A 23,489-nucleotide genomic window follows, 5' to 3' on the forward strand; every position below is an offset into this window, starting at 1 on the left:
TGGGTCTGCTCTGTATCGCCATAGTACTTTCAACATAAGTATAATAATAGGCAAATGCAGTCCTTGTTATGGAAGTTGAGCTTTGAGGGCAATGAACTGCATGCGTTAGCTAAGCAATATTGTGGAGATTCAGGCAATTATTGTTGCACGCTCTACCTGATACAGTAAATTATGTAACTCCTGGCCTCTGCTGTTGGATTTCTGACTCCGTAGTTCAACTTGATCTTTATGAGAGATTAGTTCCTCAGTGCTAGCTACCGGTATTTTAAAACTGGATGTTAAAGCTGCCTCATTAACTATACGATCGTGGCTTCTGAATGTGATGTCTGTGCAGACAGTGTTATATTCCACCATCCTCAGCTGAGGAGCGCTGTCAGACATCTCAGCCTTGCAGCCTATGATGTGGTGTTATCACACAGCTGGCTGTCAAAGGAAGGCCTTTATTTCCAAACAGGAGGTGGAGCTGTGAAATGAGCCTTGGTGGGGGAGGATAATCCTGTGGAGTCAATATTTGGTATCCGGGTTGGACACAACGCTGGTGGACATGCCAGAAGTCTCAGCTGTAACTGTGTGAGAGGGCTGCAAAAGCAGCAGGTTCATAAGGAAGCTTTTGGACATTCCTAGCTGAACACACACTGGCAATCTATCGAGATTTTTCAGGTTTTGGACATGAATGCTAGGCTGTAAAGTAAGAGTTAATTTTACATGTGCTTTTAGACAGCAGCTCACTAGCGAGCTCTGAGTCTTGCTTTGAAGACTGCTTCAAGGAGTCGTTTTAGCTACAGTGGGTTGGAAAGAGATTGGAAGGAAGGAAGTGGTGCAACTCTGTACCACGCTGCCATTGCCTAAGTCCTAAAAAATGTAAGCAAATTTATGCTGAAGCCCTTTTATGGATTCAGTTAAGAGTAGTCTGTAAGTGCTCGGATTCTTTTTAGTGGAGACAAAGTTATGAGGATGCAGCTAGCTTCAAATGTGGTTAGTTCAGAGGAAAAAGTATTTGTAGCGCTTCTTACAGGCCTCTTGCAAGTTGTGTGAATTTTAAGTGTTGCTGAGAGAGATCCAAACAAAAGGAGAGGTCTGTGGTGGAGAAGAAACAATGAAATTGGGTATGTAAGCTTATGTCAAATACTCAATTCTCTTATGAATAGGGAGAGGTGCAGGACAGCTGAGGTGAGCGTAAATGACAGTAAACTCCAAAAGCTAGAAGGTAATTAATGATTCTTTTTGTCTTCCTGGTTTGTGAGTCACGGTGGGCATCCAGATAAGCTGTTTTGGTGAAAGTATCCAACTTTATGAAGAGAATCTTGTAAAGTAAGAAAAAAAAAAAAACCAAAAAAATCCACCTATAGAATACTCAAGGTCCTATAATCTAGGCCGTGCTGTAAAATGGGTATATGTACAAAGTCCAAAGTTCGTATTTGGTTCTGTGAACTTGCCTCTTCATCTAAGTAAGGTTATATCAGTTCCCATTTTTCACAGCCCTCTCTCTGCAGTTTGGCTGCTTTTAATATACATGTTGCATCCAGTGTTATTCCACTATATGCATATGGAATTTTGTTTGAACTCTCGTACATCTAAAAGCCAGGCTTCTTTTTCCGTCAGAACATAAACTACACTTTTGAAGTAGTGTTAAGTGTGCTACTCTGGAAACGTCTCTCCTGCTGAATATTTCTGTTGTTAGACTTTAATTTCCTGCCTACCAAATATCAGGCTCTTGCAAAAAAAATAAAATAAATTTCTATCTCTTAGAACTGGCTTTGCTCATTTTAGGTTCTGTCACCAGTCCGCCTGCTTTAATTCCTTGTAAGAGTGGTGTGTGATCGCAGATAACTGCCAAGGTGTGTTCAGGGGCAATATGATGTGCCAGGCTATTTTCCAGAGTGGATGGCTACGTCAGTGCTGGCTGGCTTTTTTGGGGCTCACCCACCCACAAACCTCTGACCGGTGCCGGAGGATGAGTGAGGTGGCTGGACTCAGTGTGGGTTAGGGGATGAAGGTAGCTCAGGAATACTGAAAAGAAAGGAGGAGTTTTCTTCCCTGATTCTTTCATCTGTTGATGATGGTGATGAGTTATGCAACTTCTTGGCGAGCTAGCTCTTGGGTAGCGTCGGCCCTTGAAACGTCACCTGCCCATTGGGAAGACTTTACGCAGCCTGAGCTGTCATTCTTCGTTCCAGCATGGGCTTCTGAGCAGGAATCGTGGGTGCTCTTGCTTTTTGGGTGAACCGCTCTTGGGTGAGGAGTGTGTTGCCCAGTCTGTGATCTTTAGAGAGCTCTTGGGAAACATCTGATGAGGCACGACAAGACCTCTGGTGCCTTTGTCTTCCTGGAAAGAGCCCGCTAAAGCCGAGGGAAAACGTGTGTTGTTCCTCTGGAAACTGACTGAGGCTTTAAAGGGGAAAAAACATCGTATTGAAATAGTTAAAATGTTGTCGTGTCACTCATCCTTTACTTCTGAAGCTTGAGGCTCCTGTCCAAGGCCAGTCTTCAGAGGAGAGGAATATAACTGACTCGAAGGTATGTCTTGTCTCTGGCACACGGAGCTGCAGGTGCTGTGTCTACCTGCCAGCTAGCGGCATGGTTGGTAATAAAATGCTGCACATGCCTGTTATTAAATGAAAAACCATGTGTAGTTAGTATGTAAATGGGCATAGGCTTGTCCACAAAAGAGCACTTCACAGTTTCATAATCTTAATATTCTTTGTGGATGCATCAAACCTTTCTTAGGAAGAGAGTGAAATGTCAAAATTCCTCATCTGAGAATGAGCAGAAAGGACTCTGGCTTGTTTCTTGTCTCTTAGGTACAGTAAGGGCACATGTTTCTCCTCATTAGAGCACAAGCATTACCCTCAGTAGAAGTTCCTAATTACCCAGACTTCACGTAGAAAGAGCTACAAATGGGGTTTTTGTTCTCAGTTTAACTTCTGCTTGCTGTTTCTTCCAAACAGGTGGTGATCAAGACGCCGCTGTTACGATTATGTTGTGCCGCTTCTGTCAGGGAAGTGCTGCTCAAAGCAAAAGCACCTCCGGGGATGAGGCGGAGGAGCAGTACGACCAACAAGAGACCTTTCAGTCTTTCGTTTTTCGTAATCTTTTGGGTGGTGGTGTCTCTGCAGATGGTCGCTGTTCCAGGAGGAGTGTTCACAATGGGCACTGATGAGCCTGAAATACAGCAAGATGGAGAATGGCCTGCTAGAAGAGTCCACGTTAACAGTTTCTACATGGATCAGTATGAGGTCAGCAATGAGGAGTTTGAGAGATTTGTTAATTCCACTGGGTACGTTACTGAGGTAAGGCAAAAAGGTATACGGTCGCCTGTCTTCTTTGTGTTGGCGAAATCCCTGTTAAAAATGTAGGTTTTTCCTTTTTGAAGGATGTCGCAATACTTGCTTGGGATTTGCATACTAGAAGGTTTCTGATGTAAGTAGTGTTGAGAGAAAATTGTCCTGCCTTGCTGCCCAGGGGTCTGAAAGGGCACTTAGATGTACACTGTTACATTTAGTGTCTTGATAGCTGAACTAGTATCTTCCCTGCGATACGACTGAGGCAGGCTGGGTGAAGCTAACAGCTGGCTGAAGATGTCTGTGCAGGGTTTTGGGGGTTTTTATTGTTGTTTGGGTTGTTTTTGTTTGGGGTTTTTTTTGGCCTTTCGGTGCTAGGATACCTTTGTACCAGTACAACTATGTTAAATTTTCCTTATTTTAGAGGAATAGGGGAGAAGGGATTTGAAAAACTGTGATAGCAGAGGACTCTGCAGGCTAGTTCAGCGCAGGTACTTGCTAATGAGCTGAGCAACTGAAAGCCCCGCTGCCTAAAGAAGGTATAATAGCAAATATAATAATAGTTTTGTGCATGTTACTGGGAACAATGGACTAAGAAAGAATATGCTAAGGTTCTTCCAAGAAAGAAGCCACCTGTGCCTGAGGCTCTGATCTTTCCTGACAGTTGACTGTTCCTACGCAACTTTATAAAACCCTGACAGGCCTTTTAGGCAAATAAAAGCTCTGGTAATGATCAGGTCTCAAAGGAGGCACTTTGCTGAATTCTCTTGTTAAACTGGTTCTCATTTGGAAGACAGGATCCTTCTGGTTGGATGAAGGGCTGCTTTTATCTACGGCACTATTTCTGTTTTTAAGTTCTTAGCTCAGTAATTACGAAAAAAGGTTGCTTAACAGTTTTGAGCTTGAACGGGGCTTACTTGTTGCAAACAGCTTCTGGAATGAGCACAATGTGTGGAGGTATTTGAATGTAGCACTGCATCGGATGGGGTCTGTTCCGACAGCGCTTCATGGCTCAGCTGGTGTCGTCGGGTGCTCCACTTACACATTCTCCCTTCCTCCCTTGCACAGGGTCCCCTTTTATGCTGGATTTTGAAAAATAAACTCAGAGTAAACAGCACTGATTCTGCAGGGGTTTTTTTGGGGGATGCAGCTGAGCTGGTTTTTGTGTGTTTAAATAATGTCCACATTACTTAGTGCCGGTAAACAGAGCCAACCTACTTCTTGGTTTTGCTTTTTTAAGGACTAGATTGAACCCCAGTGGCAAATGAAACCTGAAAGTAAATAGCTAAAGAAAAAATTCTCCAGGTGTACGGTTATCTTGTTGAACCAAAGGTATTTTTTAACAAATTTGGGAGGGGGGGGAAGCGCCCTTGATGGAGGCTGTCAGACTGAAATCTGGAGTCCTTTACATGATCAGCCAGTTTGCCTCTGGGTCTTTCTAACTGGACAGAAGAAAAAAAAGTGTTTTTTTCTCTTCTTTGACAAATCTATTTGCATCTTTGTCTTCAAGACTGGGCAAGTGGGAGAAATTGTTTTGTTTTTTTTTTTCTTTCTGAAACTGAATGTATAGAGATTATGGTGATATGCTAAAACTTCTCACAATTTGCGTGGTGAATGAATCCTTCTGTCAAACTGTGCTGCTTGAAGAGTTCCGAGTGTGCAGAAGGAGCTCATGGTTATCGTTCTCAGTCTTTGAATGCCTATAATAAAATGAAGAAATAGAGAAGGGCAAATGTGTTGAATTCTGATAACATGGTTTGATTTCCCTAGTATATCAATTCACTTAGTTTACCAAGGGGGAAAAAACCCTCTATTGGGATCATGTACTGTGATTCATTGAAATTATTTGTATTTTTTGTTTCTTTTGGCTTTATATAATGCCTAGATATAATGATTGGGTTAATTTTAACTTTCCTGTTCTTGTTGTAACAGCAAGTTAAAATATGGTGCCAGTGATGATGGAGGAGCAGTAAGTGACAAGGCTTAAGTCTTTGACTGTGATTTTTCCCAAAGGAAAAAAAAAGAGAAATGAAATATGCCCTTGAATGTTAGATTATTTGCTGTAGCATTTTAAAGCAGTTGGGACAATCTGAACTGCATTTTGAATTAATAAAAGCAAAAACATTTGCAGAAGCTCTGGGAGCTGCCATCTGTCCAGTGGCTTTTGAAGAACGACATCCAGAGATAAAATGCCTTCTCTTCTGTTCCATAATAGCTTCCTTGAAAGAGAACTCAAAATTACTATTAGAATTTCCTGATTCTTGATAAAATACAGGCGTAAATGTGAGTGGCGTTTTTATAACACACCTTTGATAATACTGTTGCATCTTTTGTTCTTTCCATAGGCAGAGAAATTTGGCGATTCCTTTGTGTTTGAGGGAATGCTGAGTGAAGAAGTGAAGGCTGACATCCACCAAGCAGTGAGTAACACAGCCGCAGGGTAAAACTTGCTTAGCAGTCACTGGGGTAGATGTGTTAGCAATTACGGCCAGAATATCCAATTGTACGATGTTCCCAAAGCCATTTACAAAAATGGAGTTTGTGGAGCAGTGTTTGGTCTAGAATAATAGACTCTCTCAAGGGTGGAAGATTTACAGTCTATTCTCTGGTTGTTTGGTTTTTGTTTTTTTTAAAAAAAGAAACGAACCCAAAAAAACACCCAAACAATTAAAATCTGCTCCTGCTTAACAAAAGTTAGTATCAACCCCTTCTTGTCTTTTTTTGCCTCCTAAATGAGAGAGATTTAGGACTGCAGTAAGTGGTGCAGATAGAAGGCTGTTTATTTGCATTACGTGTAACACAGCAATGGCTTTGGGAGTTCATATGTCACTAGTGGCTCTGCTGAGAGATGTGCTGTGTAGGCAAGGAACAGGAGCGCTTCTGGCTCCAAGATCGTGTGTATGTGTGACTGGCATGCTCTGCAAACAGCCTTATGTCCAAAGTGGGTAAATCCCCGATCCTGCCAGTTTAAGAAAATGAGGATAATCTGTGTATCTGATATGACAGCGATGCTTGCATGAGTGCTTTTTCGAGGTTAACTAGAGGCAAACATTCCAAAGAAGCACCTTTTCTGCAGCAGACCTGAGTCCGTAAGCCATTCGCAACAGAATAAGGAGTCTTACATTTACTGTGCTTCCTGCGCCTCTATAGAAGCTCCTGTATGCCTTGCTGTTTTTTCAGTTCCCTTCGTCTTGCTAGGGCAATGTAGTGATCCTGGGAGGTGCAGCGCTGATTGAACTGATCCAGTTTTCCTGTTGAGTGGAAGTGAATATTGGCTTAAAAAAAAAGAAAAGGTGGATAGCCAAGCTTCCCTGCCCTCCCCTTTCCCTTTTTCTGTTGTGAATGTGTTGCTGAGCCTCTCCCAGCCTTCATTTACCTCCCCTTAACCTGTCACTTAACCTTTACGGCTCCTGATAGTAAGTAGATTATGTCTTGTCGTCTCCTGGATGAGTTTATCTGCTCTGAGCAGAAGTTTGGACAAGATGACCTCCTGAAGTCCCACCCCATCAGAATTATCCTCAGGTCTGATGAACCCCCTGCATTTACAGACCTCTTGTCCCATGCCTTTAAAAAGACCTTAGAAATTAAGCATTCTGATGTGTGTGTAGTGTGGCGGTTTGGGGGGGGTGGGGGGGTGGGATTGGCTTCAAGTTGCATTTACTCTAGATGGGAATGTTTGCTTTGGTGGTGAATTTCCTTCTGGATCAGCAAAGCAAACTTGGCTCATTCCACAGCTGCTTGAACCAACACAGGGGAGCAGATGTACACAAGGGGTAAGGTACTAGCAGGCCTGAAACGGCATCTTTTGACAATAGTTCAGTTAGATATTAAGTGTTAAGTGAAACCGCACCTATATAGGAACACGCCTTTTTCTCTGAAGGTAGAATAAATGCAGATGGGCTCATCCCATCTTCATGACAGAAAATGCAGCTGTCAGTATTAGAGAAATCTTTTCCTGCCCTCGTTCTGTGACGCAGAAATCCCTAAATTAGGCTCTGTTTTAAAACAAACAAACGCTAAGAATGCTGGTATAAGCTCAGTCTTGGCTATTTGTATAAACACGTAGAGAGTGTTGGGAGCCACTTTCCTGGGTGTGTCAGCCAAATTTTAAAGTGTTGGCTGTAATGCTAACAGAACAAGTATTATGCCAGAGAGCTGGAATGGAGCCCGAACTGGTCTTTTTGGCTGCTTCTTTACGAAGGTTTTCTGTATTTATTAAAAGTAAACTTTAGGAGACTGTCCTTTCGCTGTGTTTTTCACGATTTATTATTAGGTCATTTTGCGAGTCACTGGCATGCAGAGCATTGTCGGAATAGGCACAGAGAAAGATTGTACTAATTCTTTTGGTAAAGTCATCTGGAGAATAGTGACTGCCTGCCTGGTAGCTTGGCACTTCTCGCCTTTGTGCCGATGCTGTGGACAAACTTATGTTCTAAACCATGGTAATACTGTGAGGAGGTGAAAAGAAACGAGAAGCTGCTTTTCTTCCTCCTGTCTGCCTGCCCCCTCGCCAGCTATACGCCATGAAATCCAACTTTCAGCAAGGAACTTCTGTCTGCGAGGAGAAGGTGCCAGAAGGCAGCTCAGTGCTAGAGCTGGGAGAACTCTAACGTCTGAAGATGCAGCTTAGAATTTTATCTGTGCCTGCTTCTGCCTCTCAAAACTGCGTTGTTTTGTTGTTGTAGTCCGCATTATCTGCGAGAGGTTACAAATGTCGAGAGCACTGTGCAGACCTTAGCTGGTTTGAGGGTCTTTGGTTTTTGTGGCGACACCATTTGTAGACTAGAACAAGCAAGCATCTTCCAGTAGCGGGGAAGGGAAGCATCAGCTGTGGGGATGTGGTGTTAGAATATAACGTAGTCAGACACCAAATTCTGTGCGTGCTGATCGCAGTTAATTGAAACTAATAAAAACGAGGTAGCAGTTTTCTGTAGATCATTCTTTTGCGAAACAAGTTTCTACAGACAACTTGAGAGAACCTTCTTATTGCTAAAATGCAGAAGCGTCCCAACTATGGGGCAGGGACCTAAAGGGTTCTGTGAAAGCAAATCCTTCCTATGCATCTGCAAGCTTAAATTAAACAATAGAAAATAAAAGCTAGCTGCTTGTTACGTTGGCCAAAATGTTCAAATTCTTCTAGTGTCTGCTGGGAAAAAAAAAAGGTGAAAGGAATCTAATGCTATTCAATTACTTAAAAGGGAAAAAAAAGTGAGCACATTTTAAAACTTGGCCACTGCAGTGTAACCGTTCAAATGTAATCAGAAAAAGTGTAAATTGCATAAAGTTGGTTTGCATCAGCAGATTGTCACGATCAGCAGGAGGGAAGATTACGGTGTTTTTCTCAACGCATAGCTTAGTCAACTAATATTTTAGCTTGTGGAATGTACCTTCTCGAATCATAACTATCGCCATGAAAAACAGAGATAAGATGTTAACGTTGTGTTACTGGTACTGGAAATCCCCCCACCAAATTGATGAGAGAAAAAACTGTATTTTTACTTTGCCTTAGTGGCTCAGATGCGTTTTGGTAGGGCTTTTCTCCAGTTGAAGCACAGGGGTGCTAAATGCAAACGTGCATTTAGGGGAAGAGCAACAGGAATGTGTATTTTGGAAGTAGGATTTCATACGCAGTGAAAGAATTGGGGAAAGGTGGGAGCGGAGATAGTGAACTAAAGGGTATATAACAGCTCCCATAAATAATGAGGTGCATGTGTCTGTTGGAGAGTATCCGGGGTTTTGCTATATTTGGCCACTTTGGCTTCTCCAGTTCTTAAACCAGACAAATTTATCATAGGTCCTCAAAGGAAGCAGACAGCTAAATTAGAACAGAGGTGGGGCTGCTGAAAGCTAATATAGGAGCCCATCAGCTTAGCACGTAGAATAATTGTTGGAGCTTTGGGTGTGCATTTCCTGGAGGTGAGGTGGTCTCCTAGATAGCTGCTGCTACAGGAATGTAGGCTGGACCTAACCCTGCCCTGGAAGGGAAGCAATAAAAAGGGGTGTAGCAGCCAATAACTGAATTGTTCTGGATTTCTGGGAACTCGAGTTTTAGTTTTGGCCTCCGGGTTTGCGGTGGTAACATGGCAGAGAGCAAAAATGTAGCACTGTAGCAGATGAGGGTGTCACTGATAGAATTGGCGAGGAGTTTTTCAAATAAAAAAGGATTTTCTAGGGCGAGGGTAGAAGGTCCTCTGAAACCCAAATGTCTTCTGTGGCCTTAACAAGTTTTGATAGCTTCTCATATTAAAATCAGTTCTCAGACTTACAGATTAAAACCAACTCCTAGTTATTGCATCTGTTACAGCTACTAAGTTACGGCATTCCTTGGGTGCTTGGCCTTTGGTTTAGATGTCATAGATAAAACAGCTTCAAATTGCCATTAGCTTGGCACACGAATATTGGTTGGGTTTTTTTTTTCCTTTCTTTCCTTTTCTTCCTTTCTTTTGAAAGAACTTGGGGAAATGGAAAAAGCTCAAAATTTAGAGATTTTGCTATTGTTATTTTATGATGAAACTGTGTTTCTGCTCTTGTCTCCATGACTAAGTTAAGGAGGAAGTAGAGAGGGGGAAATGCATGCCCAGTGCTGCTATTCCATGGCGTTGTAAAATGCCATTTATATGGTGGTTTCATGTATCCTAGAGCAAAAAGCACGGGGATTGGGCCTGCGAAATGAAAAGGTGCTGAGGCATGCTTGCTAGTGAGGGGTTTTGAGAGCTTGTGAAGAACTGCAAGAGTTTCGCTTGCTCTGCAGCTACCATGAAAAGGGTAAACAGGATAGCACTTACCAAGGCTGGAGTACAGCGTAAGTCAGGTTTGCTCGCTGGAGAATACTGGGAACATTTTTCTTCTTGGCTTGTGGAAGATAGAAAAATTAATTTTTGCTTCTAGGCTGGGTAAATTGTGCAATGAAGAGACCGAAAGCGTACAAACCTGTATTGAATTTTTGGTCTGATAATGCAATGAAATCAGTTCACTGGCAGACTTGAGCAAATAGTATTGCGGAGTTCTGGTCAATCTAGAACTAGTGGATGGTACTTTCATCCCGGTTTGTATGGAAGCCTCTGCAGTGGTCTTGAGTTGTGCAATTTACCTGCTTAGGGCATTGCCTCTAGCCTGTAACTCTCCAAGGGCATAGTCCTATTCTAAAAACAATGACAACATTATGCATTTCAAATGAGTATTTCAAATTAATGATGAAACGAGCAATGTTTGCAGGTGGGGTAGCAGTGCTGATGTTGGCAGCAGTTTCTATGGAGAATGCCACTTCTGACAGCATGCAGTAATAACTTGCTTATCTGTGGCTTGGGGGGAAGCAGGTAGGTTATTGTGTAGATTCTCTGTTACTGTTAAAACGTCAACATACATAGCATGCATAAGCAGAAGTTGACCAATACACTTATTGCTATTTTAAGGGTAAATTTCTCCTCAACTGTGCTTGGCTTTTGCTCTTTCAGAGGCCTTTCAGAAAGGAAACTGAACTCAAAGGAAGAGATTGGTGAGCCTATTTCTCGCAGACCCCAATGCTTCCGATATCCCCTATAATGAGTTGGGAAGATGCCATTGAACTGTTAATCTGTATCTTCTTATGCCGTACTCCCACTATTGGGTTAAAGAATGAAGTGCAGGAAACATCTCTCACTGGGAATTACCAGTAACATTAGTCCATATTTATGAGTTAACCTACAACTTTAAAGCGGGGCTTTGCTGCTGCCTGAGGCTGTAGATATATCTGTGCACACCTCATTTTCTTAAAGCTCATATTCACTTGGTAATTGGAAAAAATGACTAGCTTGAGTGCAGGTTTAGGTGCTGGCTGAAAAATAGCCTTCCAGAGATGGAACTCACCAGGAATATCAGTTCCTCAAAAGAAGCTTCTTTGCATTCCAAAACTTGCACTTAATGAATCTTAGTGGGTTTTAGCATCAGATATTTTTGGTTATTTTTCTTGGAGGACTGACATAGCTGTGAAGTATTATACTGTTTGAAGGAGATTCAATGACCTTTCCTTATGCAAAGGAAAAGATCCCTTTGTAAAAGTGAAGTGCTAGTTTCCAATTAAGTCTGAAATCCTTTCCCTAACTGATGACTTAAAATGTATTTATTCTCATTCTATAAAGCTGCTGCCTTGTTTTTTTTCTCAGTATTGCAATTTCAAGCTACCTTAAAATATTGGGACTTAAGGCAAACAATATCGATATTCAATACTGAACAAAGCCCCTTATTGCTTTCATTTCTGGGCTAACGAGGGAGGCTGGAAACCTTAGAAAATAAGAATGCAGATAGATTCTTCTGTAATTAGGGCTTTTGGGGAGCTGGGACTTTGATATAATAAATAGTATGGGACTTGCAGCAGCACTGCAGAAGCTGGCAACATCAGGTGTTAGTTATCTTCTGGAAAAAACGCTCAACTGTCTACTGAGCTGTTTCAGTGTGCTTAATTACTGATTTGGTGGAGAGTTTGACAATCGTGTTTCAGTTCGGTTTATGTACATAATTATAGAAAGTTTGTTCTTCTCTGCAGAGCATTTCCAAGTACAAATACGAATTATAGCTGCATTTGTAGATCATGTCTCCCTTGTGCAGCTACTATGACAACCTTGATATCTGGCTCCGAGAGATCTATTCTTTGTCTTGAGCCTTGAAACGCTGTTCACTTCCACACTATTTACATTGCAACGTCTCCCTGTCTCAGTTACAGCTGTTTCAACTTAAACACGAGCCCGTTGCTATAGAGATGATGTACTGCATGGAGATAGATGTGCCGCGTTCGGTGCGCCGATGAAAAGGGAAAGCAGAGCTGCAGGCTGGCCACGGTGAACGGGGAGCACGCGTCTGCCCAAGGGCTTCTCCTTGCGTGTGGGGAAACGGCTTTAAAATCAAGTGGGAGCACTGCGGGCCTCTGGCTTGTTTCAAACTGCCCCTCGTGGTATGATAAGTTCTGAATCTGACCTCAAAGCTGAAGCGGAGCGGGGCTCAGCTCCGTCCTCCGCTGATTTTTTTTTTTTCCCCCCCCTCTGAGCTAGAGCAGGACTTCCCGAAGGCGGTGGCGACAGGCAGCCGAAACGGTGCGCGGGTTCGCGTCGGCGGGGAGCTGCGCCAAGGCGGCGGCCGCCGGTGGCTGGGGTTGCGGATCCGCGGCCCCGGGGCTCCGCCGAGCTGTTCCCACCCGCGCTCCGCTCCCGCAGGCCGGCGTGGCCGACGCTACCTGTTCCCTGGCAGCGCGGTGGCAAGGAGGAGCTGTAACGATACGAGCTCGGGAGCTGTGCCTGGAAGGTGGGAGAGAGATCCCTGCCCTGAACCTTAGCGAGGGAAGAGGTTTTTGAGGCTGTTGGGAAGGTGTGCTAATACTCCCTAGGAAAATAGATGTAAAGCTACTTGTGACCAGTATCCCACCTAATGTGATTGCTGTGTGGTTTCTGAGGGGAAAAGACAGTGGCTTATCTGTTGCACGGTAATAATTTTTAGTTCTTAAACCCCCTGCCCTACTAAAAATGTTCTGTTTTCTGTCTGCCTCTTTCTTCACTAGCTCATTAATCAGCTTTGCAGGGTTTAGGATGTAGCTTAGAGGAGGAAAAATTGACAGAGATTTATGTGTATCTGCCTTACATGGATAGAATAAAACCTCATCCAAAAATTACACTCTTGACTGAATAACTAATGTTTTCTCCCATCCTACCAATGCTAGCGATGAGGGTGTCCAGACAACTGGGTGTATTTCCCAGAGCTAAAGCTTCATAACCGGCTTCCAGCCTGGGCACACGCTGCGTTTGCAGCCAAGAGGTTGCTTTTGCAAATTAAAGATGTACAGTGCTTAATACGGTCTGATTCAAACCAATGGTAACCTGTTAAGTCAGCTTCTGAAACGGGAGGGTGCGTGTCTTTCCTTAAGAACCCACGGCTTAATAAAGGGTTTGTGAAGCTTTTCCCAGACTTAGACTACTTTTCTCTCAGAAAATCTCTTTTCAGATAGTTGATTCCTAAATTGCTGAAGTTCTTACTCTGCAATAAACATCTGGAAGAAGCAAAAGTTATCTTGACCTAGCGTATGCAGGCCTTAATATATTGTGTGACGCATTATAATGCTATTTTATCGCAGAAAGATGTTTGGCGTTACATGTCTGGGCAACAGCACGAATTTCTCATCTTATGGGCCTGACCTTATGGGTTAAAATCTACAGCTTTGTTATTTCAAGTGACTTGCTGCATGTTAGAAATGGAATTAGAGCCAAGATTAGCTACTCGGTTGAGTTTATTTTTGGTAATTCTTCTAATACGTGAATGTGATTTGAATTTAAAATTTGGAGCTAAAGTGGGGTGTTGTTTTTATCCAACATGGCCAGTGCCACGTTAGATGCAGGCTTGATAGAATGTGTTCGTGGTTATTGGCTGGGTTTTGGGTTTTTTTTTTGTGCGTGCATGTGTTTTTAAGGGTATTTCCCCTACTGCTTTTGCAGTGCCAGTAAGGGTGTAACGCTGATGACGACACTGACTTTCCTGATGTTCCTCCCTTTCATTTTTCCTATGTATATTTAAGGAGGAATTTTCTTCAAAATAATTGTCAAGTAGTCTAAAAATCTTGAAATCACCAGTTAATGGAGCAATTAAAGTTAGGATATCCCAGCCTACTTCAAAAAGAAAATTGAATACTTAAAACTTTGAATTTTATGCAAGCTGATGGTGGGAGTATAGGCTTCAGTTCTGCAAATAGCTTCATTTGACTGGAAAAATTGTAGGTCGGAGTTAACTGTTAGTGTATCTTCCCAGTATTATTGTATCGTGTTCTCTCTTCTTGACAGCACTATGAGTCTGTGATAAGCAGAACGGTGATTTCTCAAACTTTAATCCTGGAGCAGAGTGCTGGATAATCCAAGTTTTCAGCTGGATCAGAGCAAAACAAGCACAGAGCTTCTCTGCCTCCTAAGTGTGCGCTGCTCCGAGACCTGCGTTTCCTTATATATCGAGGCAGTTGTGTAATGTTTGCAGAGCAGTTATGCTTAACCCCTTCTGTTACAAGCGATAGGCTATGCTGTAAAATGAAGTAGGCACCAAAATGAAGGAGACACTGCCCTCTAATTGAGTATCTCTTCAAGACCTGTTCAGCGGCATATGCTGCTATTTTTACAGACCGAATCTGTTGCCAGTCTACAGAGCACGCAATTCGGAGCAAAGCATGAGAACGCGAAGCGTTATGAAAGTAACTAAGCTTATTAGTGGCAAGGGAGGGCTTTGCTGTATTAACTGTGATGTTGTAATATCTCTGTCTAATTAGCTCTTCTACTAATTAGATTTAGAGCAATTAAAAGCTTTAAAGACTTTGGAGAAGTTTTTAGAAAGGACTGTAAATTTCAGGTACGTGGCTTCCTTTTGGAAGGGGCATGTTGGTGTGTGCTCACTGGAGTCAGTGGCTGACTTAGATTAGTTTCCAATTAATTATTGAAGGCTGTACGTAGTCTATCACTGTTGTCACTGTCCTAGTACTGTATGTGTAACTTCTCTAAAGATCTGGGTGTTCTGCAAAGACTGGCAGCCATTTGGTGTTCAGCAGAGCCAGAAACAGAAGACATGCGCACGTAGTGCTCTCGTGCGGAGAGATTATATTTTGCTTGGTTTAAAATAAACCATTTTGATTGAAAGCATCTGCTTTTTCTTTCACATAACAAAAATGTTTTCCAAAATTCAAGTCTTCTAAAGCGTAAGTCTTTGCAGTCTCCTGCAGAGATTTTTGTCCAAAACCCAGCCGTTTAATTTACAAAAATGTGTTGTGCTTACAACTACCACAATGAGGTCTTACTCATGATCTTTCAGATTCACAGAGAACCTTTAGCAAATAGTACTGCAGCTCTCTTACTTTCCTTAAAGAGCTGTAGAATTCTCACTTTGGATTTCTGTCCTGACTAGAGTATAGGCTAAAGGTTAGAGCTCAAAATATACAAGGAATTGGTTAAACCAGACTAGTTTTAAGCCTATTGACTGTAGTATGTGTTTAGCAGCTTGGTCATTCTGAAGCTTTAGTGCTATGAGAGTTGAGCTGAGTATCTCCCTGAGAGAAGATCCCATCTTTGGGTTTGAATCCTTGGTAACAGAGCTGTAGTTTCTAGTAAGAGATCAAACACTTCTCATGCTTTTTTGAAGAGGGTAGATGCTCTGATTGTGGGGAGGATATCATTGGCTTTGTTAGATACTGAGCCAGAATTATGTGGTTCATGTCGGTTTATGTGCTTGTCATGCAAGGCAGGTAATAAAACAGGATCTTTACGGAATGTCATTACTTTAGCAGGATGCCTGAAGGGTCCCATTTAGATGGAGAGCGCACGGACAGAACATCTCCGTCGTGATAAGTATGACATGACAGAACAGTCAACAGCCAGCTGCTGAGAGCATCTTTTGTTTCTTTGGTGTTTAACACTGATGTCATCTTTTCACTCGCTTGGGAAGAGAGAGCATCAGAAACCCACCTGTAGATGCTTCCCAGCCTGGAGGAGTCCTGCAGCACGGTTAGGGATCCCAGCGTTCCTAGAGCTCGCAGAGAGCTGTGGGCTCTTCTTCAGCTGAGCTTAAGCTAGCAACTCTGCAGTTTTAGTCCAGGATAGCTATTGATTTACAATGAGCTTTCAGGTAAGGTACCCAGATGTATGCTGTAGGCAAAATCTGTATGTGATGGTGGGAGAAGAGTGAAACGGTGTCATGGGAGCTGTTAGAGCATACATTGATCAGATGCTTTAAAAATAATATGTCTTTGTGTGTTAGCAGTGCTTCTATTTCTAGGCACTACAGTTGATTTCCCTACTGAAACGTTCACATGAGGGATATGATGTGTAGTTTGGACCGGGGTTTTTATTAACAACTTATGTTTGTCATAGATAATTTTCTTTCACACACATGTAATTACCTGTTAAATGCGCATCACTGCTGAAGGGCGCAGCAGCTTAGCTGCACCTCCTAAAAGTTGCTGTAAAGTTGTTTGACCCTCTGACCTCTGTCTCCTGACTACCAGCTTTCAGTGATTTTTTACTTTTGGACTTTCCAGTGAAAGATTTGGTGAGTTCAAGGATATCACTCTTGGCACGATTCCTACCTGTGTGCAGAGTACTTCACAAAGTTGGTTTAGCAGCCTGATGAAGAGAAATAAATATTCTACTTCTTCCCTTTGCCATCTCTAGAGCAGGGAAAGCTGAGAGTAGAGAGGGCAGAAGCTGCTGAAGGCTCTTCTCAAGGCCAGTATTAGAGTAGCATCTGGAGCTCCCAGGTCTAGGGCTAACCAGCCGGTAGATTGTTTAACCCCTAAAGCATCAGAGGCTTATTTACTTTTTTTTTTTGGTCATTATGGAAATCACCTCTGTAATAGGAGTATTTTGGAAGCAAGCACTCCAGCTGCTGGAATAAAACCACTATTGATGGTTAGCACAAGTGTTCTTTTTTTGCGTCGATTTTCTGAAAGGACCCATTATTAAGTATTTCTAAGTGAATGTGAATCAGAATAGAATAGTCCAACGTGCTGTGCACCGACCTTCTCAGCTTTGGAGTAATCTTAATAGAAGAAATCCATAATGAATATATTCCAGGAATCATTCCTTGGCATTGCAGAACCAAACTTGAGACTTCTGGTTAGAGAGAAGGAGTCGACGACTGCACTGTTACGGGGCATTTTGTCTGCTTGATGTTGCTCAGCAAACCGACTGGGGGCGGGGGGGGCAAGAAAGGCTTCGCTTAGCTTGTGTGGCTCTTCTGTCTCCACCTTCTGGAAGCTGACAGCAAATAATTTCATATCAGCTTATGGAGTTAATTAACTGGAAAGCAAATGTGTTTTAAGATGCGTGTTTTGACCCTAGCTAAAGGATGTCATCGGGGTTTTGTTTTAGTTATTCCAAAACAGTGAGTCTAGGGAGTAAATAATTGGGATGAAAATTCTCTTTAAGCAAAACTGTCTTTTTCTTTATCGTCTCTGCAGAATGTGTCAGACTGAAGTCAGGCAGCAGGTGAGCTGGTTTAACTGTACTGTGGGCATACGGGTATAAAAGAATGGAGTAAAACTGTAATGTTCCAGGTGACCTCTTCCATCCATTACCATCTGAATGTTCTTCGCATGTGTTTTCTGAGGTGAAGAACTATAAATGAGAATTTGAGAGGACAGTCTGATCCACCACACGTAGTGTGCTGGCGGCTGTGCCTTCAAAGAGAGTAAGCTGTGCCTTGTAGCAGATGTGCGGGTGAGAAAACGTAGAAGGGAAGGAGAGACAGCCAGAGGGCAGGACTTCAGAGAAGTATGCTCAGGATTCGGTCTCCCTCTCGTCTTTTGGGTGGTATTTTCTTTGTGCTCTTCCATACTTTGGGCTGTTCCCTGGCCAGCAGTATTGTAACGTGGATCAGATGATCATCTTGGTTAGGCAGAGTAAAAGATCAGTTGCCTGCAGGCGGAGCCATGGCTGCGAGTGAAAGCTTTGTAGCCTGTCGTCACATGGTGGTTTTGACAATTGCCTTTAGCTGGGAATTTGAGTCATCTTCCCTGGCCATTCTTGTCCCTTTCTCAGGTTGCAGCTGCTCCCTGGTGGTTGCCGGTGAAGGGAGCCAACTGGAAGCACCCCGAGGGTCCTGACTCGAAGATCTCCAACAGGTGAGCCATAAAGAGCCATTCCGTTATAATGCACAACACTTGTAAATATGCCTGTAAAGTTGCACCAGGAATGGAGGTGCAAGAAAGAGTTTTTCATTAGTAACCTGCTGGCTGCTGCTGCTCCTGTGGCTATGTTCACGTCTTCTAGTGTGCTGCGTGCAATGTTCAGCAGTTGTATGGTCAGTGGCATAGCAGTATTTCAGAAAGGCCTATAAGCGCTTTCCACCCAAGGGAAAAGAGACTATACTGAAATGTGCTTTGGTGTGTTTTCTGTTTGCGTTTATGTATAGCAGCGAAACAGGGTAGATCTCTAGAGGACCAGCAACCTCAGAGCATTCAGTGCAGATCTGGTTTTGAGAGGAAGACCAAATACTAGCTGCGTGTGTACTCTGGGAGTCCAGGTAGTGTGTCCTCTGTCCGGGATTTGGAGGCCTCTCTCTGGCAGCAGATGACTGAAGAGTTTTGTGCTTTTTTTTCATGTGTTCTGACTCTGTAGGCTGGTTATTGTGGAAAATCGGTTGTGACTTTGTTATCTAGAAGCTCTAAATGCTTTGGAAACCATATTTTTCCTTAGCCGATAGTTAGTGCCATGCTTTGCTAGCACGAACCCTGAAACTTGCTGATCCGTGTCTTTATACGATCTCTTTCAGTTCAGAAGTGGAATGAATTTTATGCCTAGGAAATCGAAAGGCTTCATTATTCTCAGGTGCTTTTCATGGATACTGCAGAACTAGCCCTGGGTTGCACGTGTTGAAAGTCATTGTTTATTTATGTATCTTACTGTGTGCTTCCTTGGTGTGATGGTCTTCGTTTGGGACCTCTTATATTGCAGCTTTTTCTCTCGCTAGGCAGGTGTCAGCGAAGTTGGCACTAGCTGCCTGAATCAACTAGTTGAAGTTTCAGAACTGCTGTTTGAAATAAAACCAGACTCTTTAGCCTAGATCTAGTATATTCTGTCATGTTTTTGAGTCCTCTAAGGACAGGGCTATGTTAGTGTAACATCATCTGATGGCTGAACTGCTTAGTAACAAGTCCGTTGTCTGTTCTTCAAGGGCGACGAAAGAATTATCTGAGGCAAAAATAGAGATAATATCAAGAGGCGTTGTTAGGGGGAGGCAGAGAAATTTAGGTCACAGTCAGCAGATAAGAGTTGGAAACCTGCCATGTAAGCCTAGTCTTCTAGAAGTATGGTGCAAAACTAGCCTAGCACATCTGCTGGTGAACTTGCCCTGTGAAAGTAGTCTAATGGACCAACAGGCACGTGCTGGCTTGTTAAATGAGGCAGGAAAGGCAAGTTAATAGGAAGTCCTCTGTACCAGTCTTCCAGACTGGTACCCTCAGCTCTGGAAGTATCTTGGTCTATTACAGGCTTGGATGGGGGTGATCCTTGTGATCCTCCAATGACTAGGCATTGCTTCTGTCTCTTTCTGGAAAAAAGAGGCCAGAATTGTAAGGACAATGCTGGAACCAAACCCAAAGGAAAGATAGGAGCTTTTCTGTAAACTGTGGACTGCTTGAAACACCCAAAGAAAAATACTTTTGTGTTAAATTTCTGCAGTTCAGTGTTTCCTGGATTGAGAGCTGCAAAAGATGATGTTGCTAAGAGTAAGGATTCTTTATCATCTCATCTCTCCCTCAGAAACCCACAACTGAGAGCTGAGGAAGAACCTGCAGGGAAGTGAAGAGCATTCGCCATTAAATTGCAGTGTAAATTTTCCCTATTGAGAATCTTGGCTTCTTGTTAAGACACTGTAAAACTAGCCTAGCAAGGAGTAGTAATGCAGCAGGCTTTTGGTGTCTTCCTTGGGGTCTCTGAGCACCTACGTTTCCGCAGGAGCCAGTGTATCGATAGTTTGTCACTGGCTCCTGGGTGCAGCAGGTTTCTGAGGTGAGACCATGAGAAAGCACAAGCTCCGAATGTCTTTGTTAACTGTGTAGAGCCGTATGTAAAAGCATGATTGGACAAACAGAACCTAATTTTTACCTCTTCCTTCTTTTTTGCTGTTGGCTGCATTTCCCATCCAGCATCTCCTGGTAGCTGGCCATCTTTCCTTAAATAGCTTCTTTTCTGTAAAATTGATCTGATACCTTGTCGAGTTGTGACTGAACTGCGAACGGCCTCGCAGTCCTTTGGGGCCATCTCTTAAGAGTTTCATGAAGTGCTTGTGCTGTATAGCTGTGAGATTGCCTAGTTCTGCCGATGATCTCGTCCTATTTATTTTGTTCCCCAGAATGGATCATCCAGTTCTTCATGTCTCCTGGAATGATGCTGTGGCTTTCTGCACATGGGCGGGGAAACGATTACCGACTGAGGCTGAATGGGAATACAGCTGTCGAGGGGGCCTTGAAAATAGGTACCTGTCACAAATGTGTCCCTGATAAATGTTTGAAGCTGGTATTTACAAGATAGGGAAGAGTCGTGTGGGTTTTTATTACCCTCAATGTCTTTTTCTTGCGTAGCACGCTCATCTGTGGCAAATATCACTGACTTACTCTGAACAGGTTCCTTTAGGTGAGTGAATTTCCCTGAATACCGAAATGGTGTATTGTAATCTGAGCTCTGTATTGGGAGGAGAAGGCAGAGAGCCCAAGAGAGGGGGAGATGTGACAAAATGCCAAGACACAGGTCTCCTGCCATTGCAGGAGGTGAAGGGCGCAGCGAAGGACCTTAGTGCCAAGGCCGAAAGAATGGCAGAAGAGCTTAAGGAGTAAATAACCGCATCAGTGCACAGCAACTATCGGGCCACTGGACCTGCCTGTTGCTGCCTGTGGGCCTGGGGAGGTGGGGGAGGAGAGGTGAATAACAGGTTTATGTCGTCTCCATCCTGTGTCCTGGACTGCATACTGCACCCTTGTTCTCCCTGAAAACCTGCCAGGTGTTGGTACGAACGGGGCTGGAATACAAACAGTTCTCCAGGGTAAGGTGGGGAGGAGGTGGGGTGTGTGTGGTGTGCCTCATTATTTATTTATTTAAAGAAGTGTTTGACAACTCTTCTTCTGTATGTCATTTCATAGACTTTTCCCATGGGGCAACAAGCTTCAGCCAAGAGGGCAACATTATGCCAATATCTGGCAGGGAGTGTTCCCAACTAATAACACCGCAGAAGATGGATACAAAGGAACTGCGCCTGTAAGTGTGTCTCACAGGGAATTAGTCGTGTGGAAATGAACTGAGTCTTCCCGAGCTTGAGGTCTGTGTTCAGCACAACGAGCCATGGCTGTTTTCTGTTCCTGTACTCTTTCACCTTTAGATTTTTAAAGTTACAGTATATTTCACTGCAGGCTTGAGTATCACCAAGGGATGTTTTTTAAAAGCTAGTTGAAAAGTAAAGATTACTTTCACTTTAACTTTTAGTTCCTCTCAAACTGACCTCTTTTCCCCCTTTCCAGTAAGTTCATAGTCAGTAGTCAGATGCTGCAATACTTTCTGCCTGCACTTTTGTCATTACAATTTTTTCAACTCTCATTTGTTGGGTGGTTGTTCCCGACGCCCAAAAATCATGCAATAGTTTAAAAGAAATGAAACTTCCCTTTTTGGAAAGGTTGAGTCTGCCTAGCATGGCAAACAATGGAGTGGAATTTTAAAGGCACTCAAGAATGTGTATGAATTATTAAATGGTAGTTAAAGTAATTCCAAAAAGTTTCATCAGTAGAGAAGTCTGCATATGCATGAGTCGACAGCCACCCTTGCTTTTCTTCGATGGGAAGGGGAATCTGGACGTTGTAAGCGTGGGCATGGGGGTCAGATCTCTGCTGCTACGTGCCAGTCTGCGTCTGTTGGTCCAGCACGGCCTCTCCTTAGAGGATCAGTCTCCAAAACAATGAGAGGATGCTGTGTGCCATAGTGGAAACGTGGTGCTGAGAACACTGAGGATGACAATAGTTCATTCTTTCGTTCCATTTTATTTAAATGGAGTATGTAAAAGCGTTACAGTTCGACACTACTGATTTGGTGTCTGCTTTTGAGATACGAAGGCAGAAGCCCCTAGTAAAGACCGAGGCACCTTCAGCAGGCTCGTCTTCAGGATTAAAAACCTTATTTCATGCTGAGCGGTTTACAGAACTGGCACTTGTGTTCCATGTCTTGGATAGGTCACTGCGTTTCCTCCCAACGGATACGGCTTGTACAACATTGTAGGAAATGCCTGGGAATGGACATCTGACTGGTGGGCTGTTCATCATTCAACAGATGAAGTTCACAACCCTGTAAGTGTTTTACTGGTGTCACAGGACGTATAGAATTCCCTCTTGCTGCTCTCATCTGGTTGCTGTTTCATATAACCTTCTGTTCTTTGCTCCTCTCTGCTGCGTCTGGGGTGGGATGGGCTGTGTTGTTGTGAATTAGGGAGTATCGCACCACAAGGCACCAACACTGGAACCGTAGTGCTGTAGTGGAGTTTTTTTTTTTCTTTTTCTTTGTTGGACAGGTCTCCAGCTGGTTAGCAGTTGAATAGTTCCACGCTGGCAGTGAAAATACTTTCAAAACAAAACCAAAAAAGCAGGAAAAAAGGAAGGGTTTTTGCTTGTTTGTGTTGCTACAAGCTGCACGACTCCCCCCTCCCCTCCCCCAGGTATAGAACAAACCATCAAGTTATCTTTATGGTTTTTGCTAGCTTATTTAAAACTCAACATGTAATAAAGCTCAAGTTTATTGGGAGAAGTAGCTTACTGGGATTTGAGGGGGTTAATATTTGGTTTTCTTCGTGGCAGGCAGAGAAAGAGGTCCTGCAGGGTAATCTCTTTATGTGGGGGATCTCAGGCCTTATTTCTCAGCAGATTAAAGTTCTAGTGTTACATCTCCTCTCTTATTTATTCAGGATGACTAAATCTGAGACAGGCACTGCTCTGGCCTCACAGAGCTGGTTTTGTTCAGGCACAGTTTATCTGTAACGAGAAAACCAATTAAACCTCACGGGGCAGGAGCTCTGGTTGCTGCAGGATCTGAGGATCCCCACGCTGTGGTCTCCGCTGATGTGCGTAGTCTTTCTTTGGTGTGCTGGACGTAATCGGAGGCCTTTCTGGGAAGTCAGCAGTTGGAAGTAGCTTGAGGAACCTGCTAAACTTTTTTTTGCTGTTCTGTGCGTTGCATTTTCCTGTTCTTCCAGGAAGATGTGTCTAGCAAGAGAAATCAGACTCTTCTGGGGGTCTAGATTGCTCTAGGTCTGCACTAGCAGTTCCATCGTGCTGATGGAGCACCTGCAGGCCTCCGAGCCCACACCAGCCACGCTGGCCGATTCCAAGTTACCTGTGTCCCCGTAAGATACCAGAGGTCTCTCTAGTGACTTCAGCTATCTGTCGGACAGGGCGCTACGTACATCTCGGGTAACTCCAGGGCTTGGGACTGTAGCTTTTTTTTCCTTATTTGATTTAAAATAGGACGGACTATTCTCTGACTCTTGTTGGAGGCAGCCTTAGTGGCCTAGCAATGGTTGAAGAACCTCCTTTTCCACTGGGACCTTGGCCGTGTTGTTTCTTCATCTATTACCTTTCTCGCATACTGCACAAATTCATATGATGTGATTTGAATATTTCACAGCAGTTAAATTTTTCTGCCAGTTTCTGTAATTCAGCAGTAATGGAGAGCTGTATTGTGTGAA

The 23,489-nt window shown here is 43.3% G+C and overlaps 1 protein-coding gene across 1 annotated transcript in view; it reads left to right on the plus strand.

Moving 5' to 3' along the window:
• SUMF1 (sulfatase modifying factor 1) overlaps nucleotides 1–23,489 on the plus strand; it is a 39,396-nt gene that overhangs the window by 1,852 nt on the left and 14,055 nt on the right. Inside the window, exons 2-7 of the mRNA XM_075095608.1 lie at nucleotides 3,117–3,290; nucleotides 5,627–5,701; nucleotides 17,810–17,892; nucleotides 20,124–20,246; nucleotides 20,908–21,022; nucleotides 21,985–22,098. Of these exons, the coding sequence (XP_074951709.1) occupies nucleotides 3,117–3,290; nucleotides 5,627–5,701; nucleotides 17,810–17,892; nucleotides 20,124–20,246; nucleotides 20,908–21,022; nucleotides 21,985–22,098 (684 nt within the window). The remainder of the gene's footprint in view (nucleotides 1–3,116; nucleotides 3,291–5,626; nucleotides 5,702–17,809; nucleotides 17,893–20,123; nucleotides 20,247–20,907; nucleotides 21,023–21,984; nucleotides 22,099–23,489) is intronic.

The sequence above is a fragment of the Phalacrocorax aristotelis genome, chromosome 6 (genome assembly GCF_949628215.1).
Source record: "Phalacrocorax aristotelis chromosome 6, bGulAri2.1, whole genome shotgun sequence".
Taxonomy (NCBI): Eukaryota; Metazoa; Chordata; class Aves; order Suliformes; family Phalacrocoracidae; genus Phalacrocorax; species Phalacrocorax aristotelis.